This window comes from Bidens hawaiensis, unplaced genomic scaffold (assembly GCF_021521415.1).
Source record: "Bidens hawaiensis isolate Kalapana, Puna unplaced genomic scaffold, B.hawaiensis_p1.1 tig00003004_1, whole genome shotgun sequence".
Taxonomy (NCBI): domain Eukaryota; kingdom Viridiplantae; phylum Streptophyta; class Magnoliopsida; order Asterales; family Asteraceae; genus Bidens; species Bidens hawaiensis.
The window spans coordinates 2,161,860-2,184,861 of NW_027491161.1; the positions used below are offsets into that span (position 1 = coordinate 2,161,860).

The 23,002-nt window shown below is 33.2% G+C and overlaps 1 protein-coding gene and 1 pseudogene across 2 annotated transcripts; one reads left to right on the top strand and one right to left on the bottom strand.

The window, feature by feature from the left end:
* Positions 1-1,350: 1,350 nt before the first annotated feature.
* On the top strand, positions 1,351-4,391 carry LOC143622026 (uncharacterized; annotated as a pseudogene). Its single transcript, XR_013151622.1, has 12 exons — positions 1,351-1,623; positions 2,238-2,318; positions 2,422-2,504; positions 2,578-2,693; positions 2,771-2,880; positions 2,950-3,059; positions 3,244-3,505; positions 3,602-3,679; positions 3,807-3,857; positions 3,950-4,036; positions 4,110-4,187; positions 4,267-4,391. The product of XR_013151622.1 is annotated as an uncharacterized LOC143622026 (transcript).
* An 11,600-nt stretch (positions 4,392-15,991) lies between these two features.
* Positions 15,992-19,482, bottom strand: LOC143621987 (uncharacterized). Its single transcript, XM_077093252.1, is given in 9 exon segments — positions 15,992-16,340; positions 16,342-17,421; positions 17,498-17,595; positions 17,691-17,756; positions 17,835-17,948; positions 18,023-18,116; positions 18,191-18,253; positions 18,364-18,523; positions 19,149-19,482. Coding segments are annotated over 9 exon segments (2,358 nt in total).
* Between the last annotated feature and the right edge of the window lie 3,520 nt (positions 19,483-23,002).

Below are 23,002 nucleotides of genomic sequence, written 5' to 3' on the forward strand. Positions count from 1 at the left end.
TGGGACGATACTTGGAGATGGGAATGTGAGTGAGATGGGGAATCGGTTAAATCGTTGCGTAAGATGTTTATGTATATAGGCTCGATAGAGGAGCATATGGTATTTCCATGGAACAAATGGCTCCTGATTATGCTTAACATATTTGGGTGGAGAGTTCTTTTGATACGGCTATCTACGTTGATTGCTTTGGATGTTCGAGTGGATTAGATTGTATGCCTGATATGTGACGAGGCTCTGGAAACGACCGAACATATTTTCGGTTAAATTGTGCATAAAGACCTGCTGAAGTTACACAAATGCGTGATTGGCTATGAAACTAGAAAAACAATGATGCTTTCAATGTTGATGGTGACTTGTTGTTAGGCAACCTGAAAAGCTAGAAATAATGTTGTTCATAATATAACAAGAGGGCAATGCTGAATGGCATCATGCAAGAAGTAAATACGCTATGATGTCTCTGGATTAAGAACCGGATAAAACATGTTTATCTTGATGAGTCATGGTGGTGAAATTTTGACGTATTGTAATGTATCTTTGGTGGGTTTATATTTGTCATTCTATTCTCGGTCTTGCATCTTGCTAGTTCGTTTTGTTTTGTTTACCGATTTTTCGTCTTTCAAAAATAATAATAATAAAAAATATTAAACATGAAAAACACAAGAACCATGAACATGAATTCACAATAAAATAATAAAATTATTAACAATCATTCATTTAAAAAAAAAGAAAAAGAAAAACATCTCATGGTTGTGGAAGCAACGAATATTCCACCCTGCATCAACGACGTCATCCTTCCAACAAGTCAAACACCGCCACACCCTCCTGCCACCGGTTTACTCACCAGAAAACCCAAAGATCGAACCTTTTTTGATGGATCAATTGCCTACCCATTTCTCAAACTCAATTCAATTCACCGTTTGTTCTCAATTAGGTTTTCTATGGTACCCTGTTCATCATCGGCCTTGTATTTCCTTCTAACGCTATTAATTAATTCATTAATAAAGAGCTTTCACTAATGGGTAAACAGCGTAAGTAGAACTTTATATATACCCAATTGTTTATTATGCATGATTTTATAAATTTTGCCTGAATTTAGGGTTTTGTTTGCATTCAGTTACTTGGTTGATTAATTGGTTTCCATTTTTGAAATTGGGCGTTGCCGTTATGTGTATCGTCTATGATTTTAGAATTATAATTGTTGACTCTAATTTTGCCTGGTTGATTAATTGGGTTTTAAATTTGATATTGATGGGCGTTATGTGATTTTATAATTCTTTTCTTTGGGTGTAATTTTGCCTGATTTTTGGATTTTGTTTGGATTTGATTAAATCAGATTTTTTTTTTGTATTGAAATTGCATGTTATGTTTGTTTCCCCTGATTGGGTGAAAGTTTACTTAACTTTTATATAGGTTTTGTTTGATTGATTGATTGTGTGTGTTGCTCTGTTTTTCAGGTCGTGTTCAGAGGAAGAATGCTGCAATGCTTGATAGTGATGATACAGATAGTGTTAGTTCTTCATCGACTTGCAGGTCAGATCAAATAATGGCGACTGGTGGGGAGGATGTGCAGACCGATAAAGAGAGCGTTCTTGATCAAAGTTTAGATGCATTGTTTGAGAAAAGGTTGTTTTCTTATTACTTTCATTGGAAACCATGTTTGCTAAAATGCAAATTTTTATCAACTTAATGGTTGTATTTCTAGAAAATAACTGAGTTTTCTTAGGATTTGTGAAATAATATGGAAATGATGCAATTTTTAAGAAAATAATAATGGTTGCATTTCTAGAAAATAACTGAAGGATTTGTGAAATAACTTATTTTCTTATGATCTCTAAGAAAATAATGGTTGTATTTCAATAAAATAATTGATTTTTCTTTGGATTTGTTCAAACTTTTAAGAAAGTAACGGTTGTATTTCAACAAAATAATTGATGATCATTCTTAGGATATGTGAAATAACTGATTTTTCTTAGGATTTGGTACAATACAAATCCTTAAGAAAATAATGGTTCAACAAAACAATTGATCTTTCTTAGTATTTGTGAAATAACTGATTTTTCTTATGATTCGGTAAAATGCAAATTTCTAAGAAAATAATGGCTGTATTGCAAGAAAAAAGAAAACTGATTTTTCTTAGGATTTGTGAAATAATATGAGCAATTCGAATAATTATAGTTAAGATTTTTTACACCAGCATCCTTTCATGGTTGGTTTGTATATACTTTTTGCTTTCAAAGGGGGTCAACAAGGGAGAAAGCTTTGGTGGCAATCATAGAGAGTTTTACCAGCAACTTGCCTCATGAATTTGTCGAAAAGAAGTAAGAACATTTTTGCATTTATGCTTTTTCGGTTTTATGTTTATTTTTTAATTGGTTGAACATTTAAGTAACAGATTGGTTTCTTATTTTATTTTCTTGTTAGATTTGCAACAATGCTGCATCAGTGTCTGAATTCTATAAAGAAAGGTTCTGCAAAAGAGGTAGCTTTAGCATCACATGCCATAGGTACATATTAACGCGTCTCATTTCAATTATTTTTTAATTTATTATATATTCATTGAGTGTTATGTGTCAACAGGATTACTGGCTCTAACAACTGGTCCTGGTAAGAAAGCTCAAGAAATACTAGAAGAATCAATTTCTCCCATTTCCGAGGCCCTCAAATCTCGTTCCGATTCATCAAAGATAGCATCGGTAGATATACATATTAACTTGTCCCTTGCTATGTTTTTTTAATAATACTAATTTGATGATTTCATTATTCTATATAGTTGCTAGATTGTTTGGCTGTGATCACTTTTGTTGGCGGAAATGAAGCCGAAGAAACCAAAAGTGCATGCAGATAATGTGGCAAGTGGTCCACCCTAAATTGGGCCCAAATGTATACATCTTTGTCCTTTGTATGTTGACTTTGACTTATTATAGTATTCTAAAATTACACAAATTTCAGGTTGTTGCAACTAAACCATCACCGCCAGTAATAACCACCATGGTATCCGCTTGGTCATTTCTTCTCACAACAATGGATGGTTCGACACTTGACCCAAAAAGCTGGCAAGGGTAAGCTGATTTTGACCCGTTTGAAATAAAACACCCCAAAGCGACCCGTTTAAGCTTCGAAAACTTTCATTCAGAACCATGAGCTAAAAGCTAATTTTGACATGTTTGAAATAAACACACCCAAATCGAATTCTGAAACTTTCAGTTGAGAACCGTGAGCTAACATTTATATATATATACACAGGTCAATTTCTTATTTTTCAACTCTTTTGGAGAAAGATGACCGATCGGTTCATATTGCTGCTGGTGAAGCGCTTGCACTTATTTTTGAAATTGGGAATCTTGAGAGATTCTCCAACCAAGATATCACACATATTCAAGGTTTAGAAGCTAAAATCTTGAGTCAAGTTAGGAATCTTTCTGTTGAAGCGGGTGGTAAGGGTTCTGCTAAAAAGGATCTTAACAACCAGAGGAACACGTTCCGGGATGTTCTAGAATTTCTTGAGGTATTTTTGTAGCAATAATATTGGAAAACCTTGTATTTGTCTAAAATAGTGTTTTTAACGGTTTCTTGTTTTACTTTTTTTTTTTGTTATAAATAGGACGGTTATAGTCCCGAAACATCTATGAAGATTGGTGGCGAGTCACTGACCACCACAACATGGTGCCAGTTGGTACAGGTTTGTATAATGTTGCTTATTGTTAAACGGGCTGGGTTGGGTCAAAATGGGCCGGGCTGACCCGCGCGCACTTTTTTGTCGTAAACAATAATATTATTACAACAATAATCCATTTTTTTATTGATAGCTAAACTTTTTCAAGCGGTTTCTTCGAGGAGGATTCATCAAGCACATGCAGGTTTGATCCTTTTTAGTTTAGAATTATATTTATTATATATCTGAATGAAGAATTATCTGATCTAACCAGTGGTTCATTTGTTTCATAAACAGGAAAATGAGTTTCTTCATGAAGTGTTCAACTTCACACCGAAGAAAAACCTTCATCCCGGTGGGGATCGTGTGTCTGGAACAGAAAAGGTTTCTATTTACTAAAATATAACCGTTTTTGCATTATTTTATTTTTTTAAAAATTATTTTTTTTCTGTTACAGAGGATGTACAAATCTCCAAATTCGGCTCTTAATAAAGCCAGAACGCAGTATCTAAATAAGCAGCGAATGTTGTCACAGGCAAGTCTTTTAGTTGTAATCATTTAATTTTACCGGTTGATAATCTATGAATTTTATTTTATCATTCTTTGGTGAGCAGGATAAGAATGCGGGTCATTATGCTTTGGGTTTTGATGATTACTGAGAATCGGCGGCATGCTGCTACAGATATGGAACCTGATTTTGTTCAAGATTATTTAAGAAGCAAAGATTAAAGTTTTATTAATTAGTGGTAGATCCATTGATGGTGATAAAGAGATTTTTGTATGGATGATCCAAGGCTTCTATTGTATTAAAAATGTTGAGGGAAACCAATAAGGTATATATTGATAGGGTGGAACATGGATTGGATGTGTGTGACATTTAAGTAAAATAAATTTATATGGGATGCTCAGTTTTGAATATCATTATTTGCATCCAGTATTTCTAGATATTGATCTTTTGATATTCGACTTAAGAATATATATGGGATTAAAACTTGTCTAACTATAATTATCATTATCATTTGTCAAGGTTTGTACTTCTGTTGTTATCAAATAAAGGATCACACATAAATCTTACTAAACTATTTGATAAAAAAGAATAAAAAAACTATAGCAAAACTAACTTTATTATAGTTTAGGGGTAGAGCCATAAATCGCTTAAAGAATTAGTTCGAATTTACAAATGTAAATTGGTTATAAAAGAATAGAAATGTAATTTGTTTAAGGAAAAAGAACTATTAAAATTCAGATAATAACTTTGTTAAAGTTTAGAAATGGAAATGTAAATTGAAAAAAAATTGTCTAGGATCAATGTGTGAGGTGGCCCACTGATGATTTAGAACAATTCACACGATATATAGTTAATAAATTAATAAATGTTGGTATATAAATTATATCCCATCCCATCTACCTATCTAATAAATGAATAGGTTTTCCAACAACTTTCACTTTTATATTTAACCAGCTCTCTTCAAAATGTCACATGATAATTCATAATTTTTTTTAATAACTCCAATTCAAAATCAATATCGCGGGACGTTTTTATCACTATCCAACTTACAGGTTCTAACCCTAGCAGTCAAATCCATCAAAATTCCAGATAACTATTAAACCTTTGTAATCCATTCATATATTCAATCGTCTCACCTAAACAGATTCAATCAGATTCGCAGGTTCAATCGGATTCAATCGATTAACAGGTTTAATCGATCAATCTTTGAAATTCTATTCACAGGTTCAATTAATCAATCTTCGCGAATCAGCTTACATGTAGTTCAAATTATGTAATCCGATTTATATGTAAACCTTGGTATTTCATTGAAACCCTGATTCTATTATAACTATATTCAGTGCTTCATATGCTTTTAAGAATATTTGTTAATCTGTTACTTTATTTCTATTTGTCTATTTTGCTTTTTATTTATGATCATATCTTCAATGAAATGCAGTTAGCTTAATTTTGATTTTATTAGAATATTTGTTAATACCTGACAGTCTTTTTTATTATCTTCCTATCTTTCTTTCATTGCTTTCATCATACCATATTTTAGACTTAGATGCAGATCCTATTTTACATATTCGTGTTTTTTTTTCTTTCTTTTATTTTTTATTTTTTTGCTTTCATCAGACCCTAATATTTGTTAAAATGCTATGTTAATACTGATAATGATTTGTCTCTATTAAAAGGGATGTTATGAAAGGAATAAGAGCTGTCTTGAGACCTGAGAGTGACGGTTGTTGTTACTAGAAGCATATTTTTGGATGGTAGACAGCTTCAAAGATTGCAGTGTTAGGTGCAGTATAATTGACCAACTCAAATGATATTATATTTTGGGTGCTTGCTCTGATTTCCCCTGCTTGGTAAGTTTGCTTTCCTTTGACATAGATTTGGATAGTGCCAAACAATGGTGTGTCTTTGTTGAATTTCGGGTACTAAGAAGTTAGTATGTTGTTGAAAGTGCCTGCAAACACCAAATCTTTGATAAATCTAGGCTACTAAGAAGTAAATATACAGGCAGAGGACATGAATCATACCACACACTTGTAGTATCTGATGAAAATTTTGAATCCCAAATAATATTTTTTTTTCTTTTTCGTAGTGAGGAAGACATAGTATTTTTTTTAAGGAAGATCACCCAACTATTCCAAGTTTTTTTTCATTATTGATCACCCAAGTATGTATTATTGCGCCCTGCTTGCGGTGCGCGCATATAATGTATATATGCGTGAACCCTCAGGTGGGCAAAAGTGAAATTGCACTAATTTTGACGTTATTTTACTAATCTCGTGAAAATAACGTTAAAAGTGGCGGTAATCAGGCATCATGTGGTGGCGTTGATAGCCGAAAGATAAGGGTACATGTACCAATCGGCCGGTGTGCCGATGGTTGAGTGTTATGTGCCTTATGTCCAAGGCTTGATGCAAAACTACTATCGAGCCGGGGGTCTCACCGGAAGCAACCTCTCTATTCCTATGGGGTAGAGGTAAGGCTGTCTACATCTTACCCTCCTCAGACTCTATCATAGCTTTGCTATTGGTGGGATATACTGAGTACGATGATGATGATGATGATCACCCAAGTATGTATTATGTTTTGTTTATGCTAGATTTGACCCAATAAATGGTTAATGGCGAATGTTTTCTTTGATATTCTGACTGTTGGATAAGCTTTTACTTTTCAGAACATAAATGAAACCAAGTCTTAAGCATCATACAGCATTTGGTATAATCTGAAACTAATACATACTTTGGCGGTCTTAGCGAAAGAACTTGAATATCGCCTCTTTATAAATTATTCATTCATCTTACTCCGAAACAAACTTTAAAAAAAACAAGAATATGCTCTCTCGTGGCATGATTTACAGTTTACAGGAGTGTGAGCTTTCTTGTGCATCTTGGTAAAATTCATTTCATATCCTTTAATGACTTTTACCCTTAAAATTTAATGAACTGTGACATTGCTATCAAAATCAAATATCACTGAATTCTATATTTGTTCATATAAGCTTTCCACTGAAACTTATTATTATAATTTAATAGAAAATATGCATATGGCGCATGTATAAAATCTGATTGTTGGTCTCTACTTAATCTAAGTACATTAAAGTCAAGGGATATAATTATTTAAGGTAAAATCAGTTGAGATTGTCATATTGCCATTTTGGTTGTAGATAACTAATGTATTTAATCATGATTATAAGATTATTAAACTATAAGAATGCTGGTCTATTTTATTTTATAAGTTAATACATTTGTTTTAATTTTTTCTTATTTATAATTAGCCATGCATACGTTTAGTATTTCTGGTTTCTATATGTTTACTAGCCCAAGGAATGAAACAGATTGTGATCACATTATATTCTTCCGATGTTAATGCCTTAAAAGAGCTAAGATTCGGCCATTTAGGGAGACTATTGCCAATGTAAAGGTTCTCTATGAATTTGAATACAAAACTTAATTATCAATTGTGTTATTCACTTAATAAATATTTTAGATATTTGATTCTTTGTAGGCATCTAGAGAAGCAGTTGGGAGGAGGAAGACCACAGCTTGAACTAGCCAAAAATAAAAGTAACACTGTTTTGTTTGCTTTGATAATTGATGGGAGATCCTTAGCTTTTGCTCTTGATAAAAATCTTGAAAATGATATTTAGTTGTGATGATTGACTATCCATCTGTCATTTAGTGTGGGGTGAGATTTGAATGGTGGCAATTAAAGACCAACAAACTGGCAAAACTGCATAATATGGAAATCCTGCAACATGTAAGCTTAATTACCGACACACAGCTGTCTTTGTTATAGTTATCATGCTCACTTTTAGAGGAAGTATAAGTTGTATCCATGTTATGCGAGGCATGGTGGACATGCTTCCAGTGATGAAATGCTGGCGCTTCCAAGTTGTTCAATGATGAACTCGCCTAGGACAACATCAGCAGGTTTTATTTTTTATTTATTTTTTAGGGGTAATCTCTGGACCAGTAAGTTGGTTGTTGCTGGCATTTGTATTTCCACCCTTGGATGCATTTTGTATTTTTTTTTCTTTAAGTATGTGTATTTCGTTTGTTACTACAAATCTCAATTGGTGAATATATGCAAATATAGGGACATCAACCCGTGTATAATGTATGCATATTTGTGTTGTATATAATTTAATGTTATATGGATCTTTGTTTCAAATACATTTTCTCAAATCCAAATTTCAAATACATTTTCTCAAATCCAAGAATCTTCTACCTTTTCAAACAAATAACTATATACTTTATTCTCTCTCTCTCTCTGTCTGTATACTTCATCAACTCCGAAGACAATAAAAAAAAGACGGGAGCATCTCTGTAATTATGGTTCAGCTTCAGTGGTACATACAAGGTCGTCTTGGCAAAGTGAACAACCATTCAACCACACAATCGAGGTGATGGAACCTTTGAAAATCGACAGCTGTTAGGGTTGACTAATCAGGTACAAACTTATACCTACATTTGAACTCTTCAGTAAATTGATACCTACTTAGGCCAGATCTTTTCCGGCGAAGCTAGAGGTTAGGTCAAACCCCGGGCCTCCTGCGAGATGGAGTTTGTGACTATTTTGATGGTGCATCTCAGTTGCACGGCGGAGACTTTTAGGGTTCATCTCGACTTCTTGAGGTAATGTGTTTGAATGTTTTGATTTCATTTTGGTTTGTTAAATTTTAGTGTTTATTGTTTATCATGTATTGCTTTTGATTTCATTTGTTTTTTCTTTCACAGTATTAGTTCTTTTAAGTCGAAATATTTGTATGGTTATTGATTAATGAATATGATTTTATATGTTTGTAGTTTGAGACCTAAAACTTCACCTGTCATGGTCCAAGCTGAGGAGATCCAGTCAAACCTAGGATTTGAGCATCCAAGTTGTATAAATATGGTGAAAGTTGGATATTTTTATGGTAACAATTTGCTTAGTTGCAGTCACTTTTTTAGTTAGAAAGATTATACAATATGTTTAGGTGCAGTCAAATAATTATAATTTGCGTAGTAACGTAGTTTCACGAACATAATATCTACTTAATTTCTTTTCAGGCATGAACAAAGTGGTCTTCATCGACTTCTGCATTTCAAGAGGATTAGGCAGAATAGTAGGTGAGCATTAGTTAATTAATGTGTTCTTTGTTAAACGTCTTTCGTCTCTCATTTTATATTTAAAGTGCTGCACTTACATGAGTTAAAACCTGCTGATTGCTGAAGTACCATAAAAATATATGCTGAATATAGATGAATAATTGGTGATAAAACATTAAGCATTCACCTTTTTTTTCTTTAAATTGAAGATATGACCAAATCTATTACTCTGTTAGCAAATCTATTTTCAAACAGGTATGTATACAATATATATTATACTTTTGCCTTTTCAAAATGCCATTGTTTGGTTATCAAAGTAATTAAATACCTATACCATTTATCATATTATTATATAAAGTTATTTGACTTTATAAAAGTCATCGGTTGCCAAATCTGTTTTCAAGCTTCTGTAACGGATATCTTTTAGTGCAGCCCAAAACGGCTAAGGTATGTTTTGGCCTCTAATAAGTTGTCATTATTATGCTTTTACTTTGAATAAAAGTAGAGGTTAATTAAGTGTGTTCGTACAATTAGATGCACCATGTATCGATCGATTAAAATGCTTTTGGGTTAAAAAGCAAAAATCTTTTATACAAGTTTAGTCTCAGGTTGATTAAAAAATGTTTTAGGCTAAAATTTGTTTTTTAAGAAATAATTATGTGTCAAATTACTAAAAATTGTATTACAAATTTGTTTTTTAAGAAATAATTATGTGTCAAATTAGTAAAGATATATTAGGTATTAAAATAATCTTTGTGTGATTGTCAACCTGTTTGACCGGTTTCACCCGTTTCCATTTGGAATTATTTTCGACTTGACCTATATGAGATATGACATGACTCAAATCAATTTGCGATTGTATTTGTTGAATTATTTTATAAATTAGTTACGAGTTTGTTTGATGTGCCTAATTTAATTGTTTACCTTTTATATAGCATTTGACTTTGCTTTCTTAAATGTCATCTCACTTGATTTGGCTTAACAACAAACCATTTGTTTATCTAATATACAAGCATTTTAAGTTTTAAGTTTTTAAGCTTTATATAAGCTTTGTGTGATAAGATGTTATTTGCATTTGTGTTATTCAGTCATACAATCCAAATCTTAAATAATTAAGCTAGACATATATCCTTAATACTTTGGTTAGAATTGGTATAAAGTTATTGATAAAACTAGAAATACCACTGTGTTATAAATAAATTAGACTTCTGGTAAAACCATCGTGGTATAAATAAATTAGTGTTATTTTATTTATTTATTTATTTTTTGTTGTAGTGTTGTGTAGAGTAATTAGTCAAAACTATTTTTCGGTATATTATGGTTTTGTGTTTTGTATGAGTACAGAAGATCCGGAACTAATTTTATGTTATACTCTGTTTTGGTTTCAAGTAATGGGGATCTCAAATGTCAACTCCAAACAGTTTCTCAAGGATCATGACTTCGTACTAAGAAGTTGGCTCTTATTTGAATATTTTGTAATGTTTTTAGAACATATTTATATTTACTATTTAATTTTATTTGTATTTGTATATTTAAGTTAATTGGTTACATGTTTATTTGATTTTAAAATTTCATAGATTATACTTATTAACATGTTTTAAAAATAATTTTTTTAACCTGTGTATCACACGGGCATATAGGCTATATTATATTTTTGAATGTCGGGCTCTGACTTCTACTTGTCATTGAAAATCAAGCTTTACGTGTGGTAACATATGCATCGACAGATGTACCATTCTGCACCTTCTCCTTCGCTTACACGTGGCCTCTTAGATCCACGTGTCCACCTTAAATCATGTAGTTTGAACATGGCGCAGATGCTAACTTATTTTTCATCTACGCGTTCCATCACTGCTCACTTTCATTTGTAAATCTAGGGTTTTTAAGTTTTAACCCACAATTGTTGTATATAAATTTGACATTGTTACATTTAACACACTCACTAAATTACATTTTCTATTTATAAAGTTATTTACCTTATTGAAATAAATTTATAAAAAGTTATTTGTTATACCATTGTTGGGTTTTAACAAGATTATCAAAGTCATAAAATGTCATTTTTATGAAAAACGCAGCGGAATAAAGTTTTAAATCTTGTTAATTTAAGGTGTGTAAAACCAATTTTATACATGCAAAACCCAATCCTGGATCCATATACGAAATACATAATAACAAACACATGCATGTCACTATAAATCTATACATGTTAAGGCTACCTTTCAAAACCAAGAAAGAGTGAAGGAGATGATGAATGGTAGGCTAGGCTAGAACTTCAAAGGAGGAGTTCCTCAAGCTTGTATATCCCAAGCCTTCCAACAAGCACCTTGATTAGCTAGGAATTTCTTCAAAATCTTTCTTCCTTTCCTTTGGTCCCCTTGGCCGAATTTTTAGAGAGAAAAAGGGAGGAGAGAAAATTTTGTTACTTGTGTTTGATATTATGAAATAGAGTGTTTTTGTGGTCTTTCAAAGCACCACCCAAAGTCTCAATCAAAAACATTGCATGTCTCCACTAATTTTTGAAATAATAATAAAATAACAAAAGAGAGAAAGAGAGGGGGGGGGGGGGGGGGGCTTTCTTTCCCTTTCTTATTTTTATTATTTTCAAGGTTTCCATATATATATATATACATATGTTATAAAACTTATATATTTATTGTGTTATAAATATAACACATTATAGGTAACATGCTAGGTAACAATTTCACACATATTGTTACTTAACCATCTTAAATAACACTATGGGAATACTCTCTCTCAAAGTGTAAATCATCCATATGATTTATTTATTTTACAAGTACATTGTATTTAGGAACCCTTTCCAAATAACATAAGTGTCAATATTTATCTACTTATGATCATATCATATACAAACAAATATAATTGGTGTTTGTCTAGCTTGTTATTGGGTATGACCCGGCTTGGATCATAACGTACTAGCCACATCAATAATAATATGTATCTTGTGTAAGTAGGAGATTGTTGGATGATTTACACTTTGAGAGAGAGCATTCCCATAATGTTATTTAAGATGGTTAAGTAACAAAATGTGTGAAATTGTTACCTAGCATGTTACCTATAATGTGTTATATTTATAAAACAATATATATATAAGTTTTATAACATATGTAAAATAAATTTTGATGGTGCGATATCTTATGTTAGGCCAAGTGACGAAACATCATTTTACAACATCAATATTTATATATTTTTTGATTGTATTGTTTGAATTATTGTACTAACGCAACCGAAACCGATCAAATTCGTGTCAACTCACGCTATAACGTCCAAGCTCGACAACACTCAAGTTTTACCGACCGAATAAACATTGTTTTAAACATATTATTAATTGAATCATAAAATTGGTAATCAAGCTTCGAGGGATCATGCTTTGATACCAACATATATATATGTGTGTGTGCGCGCATGTGTGTAATTAAAAATGTTGTATGTTTGCAGGAATTGAAAAGATCTAATCTGTTATTGTCGTACGATGTTAGTTTGGATATGAGAGTGGCTAAAGGGCAAGCATGGCCATCTTCAGCAACCTGCTTGCGTATGTCTTATTTAAATAAGGATTATGTCAAAGTCCAGATAGATTGTGTGAAGGATTCGAAAAATGTCAATCCTTCCTGTTTCACGAACTATTAATATTGAAAAAGTTGGTGACATACTTCATGAGTTCGTTATGTGGCCCAAATTTGCATTAAAGGTATATTTGTTTTACTATTATTATTATTTTTTTTATATGAAACAGCAGTTACTATAACATTTTTTTTTAAATGGTTGCTTGTTAGAAAAGAGCCACCTTGTAAGTCAATGAGTGCCTCGGGAAAGACTCCGAGTTCCAATTCATCAAGTCACGGATGCATCTCGTCACAATTAAACACCAGTGATCTTGCAACGATCTCATTACATGTAGTGCAGTTTATATTTAGTTTAATTTTATATGCTTATATTATAACAGAATATTTGTTATTGTAGTTTATTGAAGCCGATCCATGCAATGATAGTGGTCAGCTGAGTTTTACTAATACGGTAATTAATTAACACCTTGTGTTATTAATGATCCACAAGTGTGTTTGTTTATACATGTGTGTGTATGAGTACTAATGTGTTCATAATTGTTTGTTAGTTAATGAAGATGCAGCAAGTAATGTCAACTACACATTCTCCTGAACTGAATCCAGATTGTTTTATTGATCCTGAAGTAGATAATTCTTGGAAAACAATAAAGATGATGAGTTCAGAAATTCAAGGATTGGCTGAAGCGTTACAAACGTGCATGGTTGAGCGCCATTCCATTGTGAGTTCTTCACCTGTTGGGATGTACCACAAGACAGTTGTTACAACGATTCCATATGTGAAGATTTTACAAGTTTTATGCAATGACTGGCTTGACATCTGCATAGTACATTGGTTTTCTACTTTTTATTAGTTTATTTTCCTATATTTAAAATATATTGTTGTTATTTAAATGCAGTGCCAACAACAAAAAAAAAGATTGAGAATGTGGGTTTATGGTGATAAAGCATATGCAAGAGTTTATCAATTTTTATCAACATACTTTTCTCGAGAGTATAGGTGCTTAGCATATATATTTTATATACTTTGTCTAATAATGCACTAGCTATTATATATATATATATATATATATATATATATATATATATATATATATATATATAAATTATATCAATTATTTTTATCTATATGTTTTTAGATATGGAATCGAAACGATTGGGTTTCAAAAGAAGAAATTGAGGAATTGGTCTTAGATGCAATGCTGCAATTTCTTAATAAGATGTTAAGATGTTCCTAACCAGATATGAACTAAGGCATGTGAAACAAATGTAAAATGGGTTACGGGTACAATAGTAAACATATTCATTGTCTTGGGTTATGGGTTGAAACAAAACAATTTAAATGTGTTAGGCCCTAAATGGGTTGGTCGGTTGAAACGTGTTCCTATTTTTTAACATGGGTTACTGGTTTTAAGAAAAATACAGGGATACTGATTCTAATTATCAAAACGATTACCATATTACGGTAACGAGAATATAGGGTTGAGTTAAGGGACAAATTGGGTTACTGGTTATGTTCAACGGGACAGAATGGGTTACGAGCTCGTGCTATAGGTTACGGGCTATCGGTTTCGAGTTTCATATTGTTTGCGCATGCGATACTTTTAAGTTCCACTCTATAATATCACACTGTGTTATTTGTAGATGAATTCTCGATCAATGGCCGAGAGCAGGTGGATCAACGCATTACTAGTTTAAAACAGAAGCTAGCCAGGTTTCGTTGATCAGTAGCTTTTGTAGTTTAGTATGTTTACTTATGTTTTTATGACATTTAATGTAAATTGTGAACGAGTCGTGTGGTGTACTAGATATGGTTATTCATTAAATTAAATTTGTTGGAAATTCCTGTTAGTTATTAGTTATTGTTGTTTTTATGAAAAAAGGTATTTGTTAAATTATATTTGTTGGAAATTCATGTTATTTATTATTATTTTTAAATGAAAAAAGGATTTTAAGGTGGTCTTTAAAAACGCCTAAAAAATTATGCATTTTTTGAGGTGGTTCACAAACCGCCTTAAAAAATAGTAGTGACCCTAGTTGGAGTGCTCTTTTGAGGTGGTCTTTTTTATTTTTTGTAGCAGTTCAGATAAACTCCTTAAAAAAAGGATTATTTAAGACGCTATTTTATGAGGTGGTTTGAACATAAAATCTTTTTCACCTCCTCAAAAAGTCATTTTTATACTAGTGTCATATCGCTCGCAATTTGTAGAAAAAGTGATTTATTCTATGTGAAACCTTCTTGAATGTTGGATTGAAATCATCGAAGTAATCTTGAATGAGTCGACCATGTTTGGCTTCATAATCTGTATTCACATGTACTCTTGATGAACTTGCAACTTCCCAAACTTCAATATATAGCATCGCGCATACAACTGAAGTTAGAAATTGGAAGTTACGCATAGTTTTTTCAATTTCTTCATTCTCCGAACTTGACAAACTAGCTGGTGCGGGTGGAAGTTCGAAACGCTCCATGTATAGTTTTAGTTTTTGAAAGAGTTAGAAATATTGAATGCTGTATTTTAAAAAAAAATAGGGTGATGCAATACATTTATCTACTGCTGCCGAATATGAATATGATTTGATGCATTTATTAAAAGTTACTAGTTAGCATTGCAAGTTGTTAAATTAACAATTTTTAATTATATCTTTATCATTAAATACTTTTTACTACCACGACTTGTTTTGACTCGGATCTTATTTGTTTAAATTCACCCAAAACTATCCGAATCACTTGCAGCGCCAGCAGTGCTAATAAAACCCAATCTAATTGCACTTGTTACTTCTACCAACGTTCACATTGTCAGCTTCATCAACAGATTCACAAACCCAATTTCTAACCCTATGGCCAACGCATACCACTTGCGACAGCTAGGACAACCCGCCACCACCCGAGGGTGCACCATAACGAAATGCATCAGTTCATAGCTAAAATCAAAATCTTTACCTAACTGGCTAACACCTTCATACAATTTCTTTTTTGAAGTGACTCACACTGTAAGCCACATTATTGCTCAATAAATAAAGCTATTTCTCACAAGCTTGCAAACTTTTGATCCAACATTATAGAATTTGTACATACAACATTCTAAAACTGTGTATCATATTAACTTTTGAATCCAAAATTATAAATTTGGAGAGAGAGAAACACAAGAGAAGGGAGGTACCATTACAAACAACTGAGTTTGACCCTTAGATCATATTCGGACGACCAAGATCTCCCAAAAAAACTACAATTCACTCGAACCCCACCGAGCCCGGAAAAGTGTTTTTTCATAGCCTGATCTTTCCTGTAATTATTACTCCTCCCGCCACCTCTCCGCCCGCCTCTTCCTCTACCGCCTCTACCCCGCTCACCAACAACCCCGTTACTATCCTCCCCTTCATTTGACTCGGTCACACTTTGTTCTCTTCCATTATTACCCCTACCCCATCCTCTCCCTCTACCGCCTCTACCCCGCTCACCAACATACCCGTTACTATCCTCCCCATCGTTTGACTCGGTCACACTTTGATGTTTGTCTCGACCCCCATCTAGAAGCTTCCGAAGCCGAAACCCCATTAGAAGTCACCTTCTCACTCAAATCATCAAGACCCGAATCATCACCGACACTTAAACCCAGATCATCAAACGAATCATCATACTCATCTTCATATTCAAGAACCGATTTAAGAGCAAAAGACTTCGACTTTTCATCATTCAAATCAAGAATTTCAGAATCGGCCACGTTTGTGGTAGATTTTCTGACAAATCTTCCAACAGAAGATGAGGATGATGATGTGGCCGATTGACCTTCGGTTTTGACTTTTGGCAATGCATAATCAACTTTTGGTTCCGATTCAGGTTCAACTAACTTCCCTTTTCCTTTATCTTTTTTGCCCGCCGGAGGAGCGGTGGTTTTGGGCGGCACCACCGCTAAAGAAGTATTGAGAGACCGAAGATCTTTATCTAGGGTACCTTCTAGAATCCTCTGGATAACTTCTTCCGGGTTGTCATTATACACTTCAAGACACGCGGAAATGAAGCCATTTCCATAATCGGGAAACAAGTCTTTAACTTGACTGATTTTCGACTCGGTTATCGCATTATCTTCATTCATTTCCGCCACTTTATTCGAAGGCAAACTTAGCATATTTGAACCATTATTAACTGATATGATTCCAGAAAGAAACCGCAACTGTTCATCATCCATCAATATCCACCCTTGATTCCCTAAAAACTCGAGTCGGCTCATTAATTGGTAACTGTTTTCAACACTTTGAAGCAATGACACGGTGGAAGATCCTTCATTGATTTCCCGAAACGTTTGAACCAAAATGTCGGAACGGATAACAGGATCTTCCACTTGGGCCGGGAATATTTTTGAAGATGTTGGAAAATAAACGCCTTCGTGAAACACCTCTTCACTTAAGTAACTAATGTTCAGTAGACTCCAACTGAGTTTAACTATTCTAGATGCTAACATCTTCAAACTAATGACAATTTCTCCCAATTTATCTTTTTCTGCTTTGAATAATATCAGAAATCCTTGTTGCAATGCTGGCAACAAGGAATCATGCAGTCTTGCAAGAACTTTCAACAGTTCATCACTTCCATAACTGCAACAAGATTAATAAAAATCATAATAAAATAAAAACAATTGTTTGTATGATAGTTGGCTAAAAGCATGTTTACCTTGTTTCAACAGGAGAAGAAAAGTAGACCGCTGCATAATTGTAGGCGGTAACTAAAGCATGCATTGATACGATAGCATCGTTTATAAAATCCATTATCTACAAATAAAGAAAATGTTGAATATACGATGGCATTAATTATAAGTTAATGACAATATGGAATGCTATTATCTAATTAAAAATAGTCAAATCACCTCAAGATAGTCGGTGTGAAGTCGAGTGAAACTATTATCTTGTTCTTCATAAGATGAATATAAAACCTATATTTCAACCCAACAGATAAAATTTCAAGCTACATAATATGATGAATACGTTTATTACAAAATAACGAAAAATACCTCTAAAGATGTGGTGCAGCGGTCAACCATGGTATGAACTGTGTTTAGAAAATGAGAAATAGCAGGAGTAAAACTGTCATGGATCAAAGGCTGCGCCTTTATCGCGTTATTAACCTGAAAAATGAGAAAAAAAGTGCATCTAAGATTATTTATACTACAAGGACTAACACACGTTTGCAACCACTTACAATTAATCGGGTCAACTCTTCATTCTCATGACCATATATGGCACATATATCAAGCAACTTAGGCAAATCGAGCAACTTCTTTTCCTGCAAAATGACTATATGCATATCTAGTAAACAAGGATGTTATATAGTATAAGCCTGTCAATAAATTCATAGTTTTTAAAATCAACTGTGTGATCTTTTGCGCTTAGACTGTCGGATGACCTGGCACCAGGATCCCGGTTCGAAGACCTACATGGTAAACATTATCCAGCCATGAAGTAAATGATATTACCAAATATATGATTAAACTCAAAAATAATAACGATAATAATAATAATAATAATAATAAACATGCATACATGCGATAGAGAATCATAAACACGCGTCGGCTTAGCTCATGCTCGCCAACAATAACTCCTGCAACTACTCCTTTGGCTCCACGATAAGGAAAGTCGTACCATCTACTTCTATACTTCAAGAAACTCTCAAGAAAAGCATGAAGAGATGTATCACTAGCCACTGAAATAAAAACAAAATGAAACACATCAAACTAGTAATAACTTTAGGTAATAACACGGTTCCACCAAATTAGCAATGATCCTAATACAAATGAAAAAAAAATGGCAATTATTTAATTACATAAGAAACATATACTACATCAAAGAACCAATCAAGTGCACAATTATTTACAATTATCAATTATATGTTGTCAATGAAATGAAGCAAATTCTTGCATATTTATTAATAAACACTCAATAATAAGTTAAAACAGCTAGATCAAATAATCAAACTAATGCACACAATAAAAAAAAAAACTTGTCTCCAAAAAATTTTTGGACTCAGCTTTAATAACTGAGAACACTCTCGATTCAACAATCAAGTGCACAATTACTTAAACCATTATGAGTTCTCAATGCAACGAGGCAAATTCTTGCAAATTTATTCAAAATAAATCAATAATAAATAAGTAAAAAACAAAAAAACTTGATCAAAAAATCAAACTAATACAATTTCAATAAATCCCAACAAAACCCATAACTAAAAAAAACCTTGATAAAAAAATCAAACTAATGCACAATTGATATAATTTCAATAAACCCAACAAAACCCATAATTAAAAAAAAAAAAAAAAAAAAAAAAAAACCTTGTTCCCAAAAATCTTTAGGATTGAGCTTGAGCAAGCGAGAAGACTCTCGATTCAAGAAATCAACAACTCTCTGAGACTCCACCGGATCCAAGCCACCATCTTCAGCACCTAAACCCGCCGCAACAGCTTCATCCTGCGGCAAGTAATTTACGAAATTGCCACCACCACCACCGGACAACCTACTATTATTATTATTATTATTAACATCTGACGATTGCTGCTTTGGAAGAGAATCGGAGATTGTTGGGTTGGAATTTAGGGTTTGGGATGATTTGGGTACGAATCGCTGTTGATGGGCTCGGTTGGGTGGGCCCCGATGATGGTTTGACATCGAGAATGAGTGTGATTTTGTTAGGGTTTTAGGGGATGAAGAAGAAGCAGATGGATGATCCCGTAATAAGCATTCATTTCTTTTTCAGATTGGAGGTGATTTTATTACATCATCTTATCATATGTTTACATTTAATTTTATTTCTTTTACGAACGACTTTCGTTAAAACGTAAAAACTAACAAGTCGTTAGAAGAAGTCGTAACATATATCAAACTTATTTTACATACTTTATCCAAAAATTTAATGTCCTTCACCGCCATAAAGATCACTATCAATTTGTGAGAGAAAAATGTCTCATTTACTGCCTTCCAAATACACCTACGTACGGTTATAATTATACATTGAAACACTTTCTTCTTTTCACTACAAAGCAGAACTGCTTTGTGAATCGCAAGTATAACTCTTACCGAGAACATGTAAATAGGGTTACTTAGTAACCGTATTTGATTATTAGGATTCTGTCACTATATAAATATTGACTTGATATAACAAGTTTTGACATAGAATCGCTTGTAAAGAAAAACATAAATGTTGCCACATGCCTTTCTTGTCGTTAGTTCATTCTAACTTCTTCACATTATATTTTTCTATACATCTGAGCTATTACCACATGCCCTTCATGTTAGATTTGGCGTTGCTACTGATAAAGCTATGTTAGCATCATGAGATACTCTACCCATAATCACTATTGTTCATCATAATTCTTATAGATTTTTGCTCTTATAAATCTCTTCATCAGGTTATCTTTTCCCCTACATTTGAGTTATCGCTACATGCCTTTCATGTTTGCACGCTTTAGAAAAAAATCATCTCAACCACACTCTGACTATTATTTGACGCCACTACTGATAAAGCTATGTTAGCATTATGAGATCATTTCCTCTTAGTCATCATTATTCTTACAAAATTTTAATCTTATTAATCCCGCACCAAATATCTAGTCAACATTTTTCTTTCTAATTCTTACAAATTTTTACTCTTATTAATCTCTCCACCACCAAATATCCTATTTGTTGAAAGATTCAACTTAAACTTCTTAGTTTTATAAAATTCTGTACATAGAATTTCTAATGATGTAATCTTTGCCTATAATGCATGCTGCATGTATCTTAGTGGCTGTTTGGTAGTATCTTAATGATTTTATTAAGTGGTTGTTTCTAAATCGCTTAAATGTAAATTGTGTTTGGTTCACTAAAGAGACGACTCTTATAGTTTATGGAGCCTTAAACTAGGGTGTGCAGATTTCGGAGAGGACCGAAAGAACCCGACAACCGAACCTAACCGTTGTAGTTCGGTCAGCCATCGGTTCCTTGGTTTAGCAAATCTCGGTTTCGGTCTCGGGTTCAATCATGGATCGGAAAACTGCAGGATACCCGAACAGAACCGAAGATAGATGGTTCATGGGTTTAAGAATCCATTTCGTTTCCTCTTATTTGACTTTGATAACCAGTTTTGTTCATCTTTCTTGTGTTACCATTTTACAAACCTGGTAAACTCATATGGTCTTCTTGTTTTTCTTTTAACGGCGGCTAGTAAAGTTGAAAAAAGAAAAAACCCTAGCAGTATGTGTTATATATAGTAGATGGTTAAAATATTTCTACAGTATGACTCAAGATACCATTCTTTTAGCATAAGATACAACCTGTTAAAACACTTTGGTTTGAGTTTTGAACCTTTTGATCTGGAAAAGTATGTTTTTAACTATTTTCCAAAGTGTGACATAAGATACAACTCTTTTATCATAGGGTACAAACTGTTAAAGCTTTTGGTTGCAGTTTTAAACCTTTTAATCTAAAAAGCTATATTAATATTATATTTATTTAAAAAACAATTAATTAATCTTATAGTGAAAGAAATCCTAACACTCTTTATGAAAAATGTGGATTTATGTCTTGTCATTATCCTGTGTTACTATTACTTTACTATATTATTAGTAGGTATGTAGATGAATACCCTTTTTCAATGGCCATCTTTTTCATTTTTTCCATAACACACCTCACTTTTCCTTTACCGCCCCGCTGCTGCTTCATTTGGCCGGAATTTTTTCTGATTACTTACTTCAGTTTCTTTAGTTTTCTCGTTGGCTCCTTGCTTTAAACTCGGTCTGGATATAACCCGAAAACCGACATCCCGAAACTGGGACCGACCGAAACCGAATGGGCCATCAGAGGTCCCATCGTCGGTCTCAATTTGTCAAGAAATTCGGTTCCCGGGTCGGGTCGGATCGGGTTCATGCCGGGTCGGTCCGGTTAATTCAAAATGATCAGCCCTACCTTAACTAATAAGTGTCGTCTCTTTAGTGAGCCAAACAAACTCTACATTTGATAAATTTAGAAACAACCACTTAATAAAATCATTAAGATGCTACCAAACAACCACTAAGATACATGCAACATGCATTATAGGCAAAGATTATATTAGTACATGAAACGTGACAAATGCTGGGAGTTAAGCGGACGAGTCGTTTTGTCTTGGTAGTTAGAATATAAATGCAAGGAGGACTCATTCGTTGGAGTATGCATGTAAGGAAGAGCTTTGGATAGCTAATGAGGAATTAATTGTAACGAATGTCAAGTACAAAAGTTCGTTCGTTACTTTGGAAGCATATGCTAATGAATGAATGTTGGGATCTAACGAATGAAGGAATGGATGGAAGCAACTTAATGAATGAGGCAGATCTAGTAACGAATGAGAGTATGTATGTATAAATAGTGTCAGTTAGTTAGAAAGTTAGTGACAGTTAGAAGTTACACAAGTTCATTTCTTACGAGACACATATTGTACCGTCATTCTACCGAAATTTATAATGAGCTTCAACGAGTTAATATTTACATATCTTCTACGTGTTCGGTCGTTTTCGTTCATTGATTAGCACCGAAACTAACTCCATGCGTTTTCAGTTTCATAGTTCAATATCAAGTTCATCGATCCTCATCGGGAAAAACAGATTACATCATTAGAAATTAAGAGGTCTTATTGATTAAGAGGCAGCCTCTGAATCATTCAGCATGTCTCTAAAACTTAACCGTTAAGAGTACTTAACCGTTAAGTATTCTTAACGGTTAAGTTTTAGAGACATGCTGAATGATTCAGAGGCTGCCTCTTAATCAATAAGACCTCTTAATGATGCAACACAAGATTGCCAAACAACCCCTTAGTTTTTTTAGTTTTCATTAAAGAAAAAGTAATTACGGGTTGTGTCAATTTTGGACATTTGATTATTTGTGATCATTTACTATTGTTGTTTGGTATCCTTTTAATGATTTCATTGAGAGGCTATATCTGAATCGGTCAGAGGTATTATGTGTCCTGTTTACTTAAGAGCACCTATAAATGGTTCAAGGAGCCTCTACAGAAACTCTTTCTTAAGAGGTGTTTGTTTTTTCGAAAAAGCTCCTCCTGGCCTTTTTTGTCAGCGCCACGTAAACCACACGCAGACGTTTAGGTCTGCAGTGTGTTTGTTTTTCGGAAGACCTTTCATTAAAAAAGTTATGCGCGCCTTCTTCTTGAAACAGACAT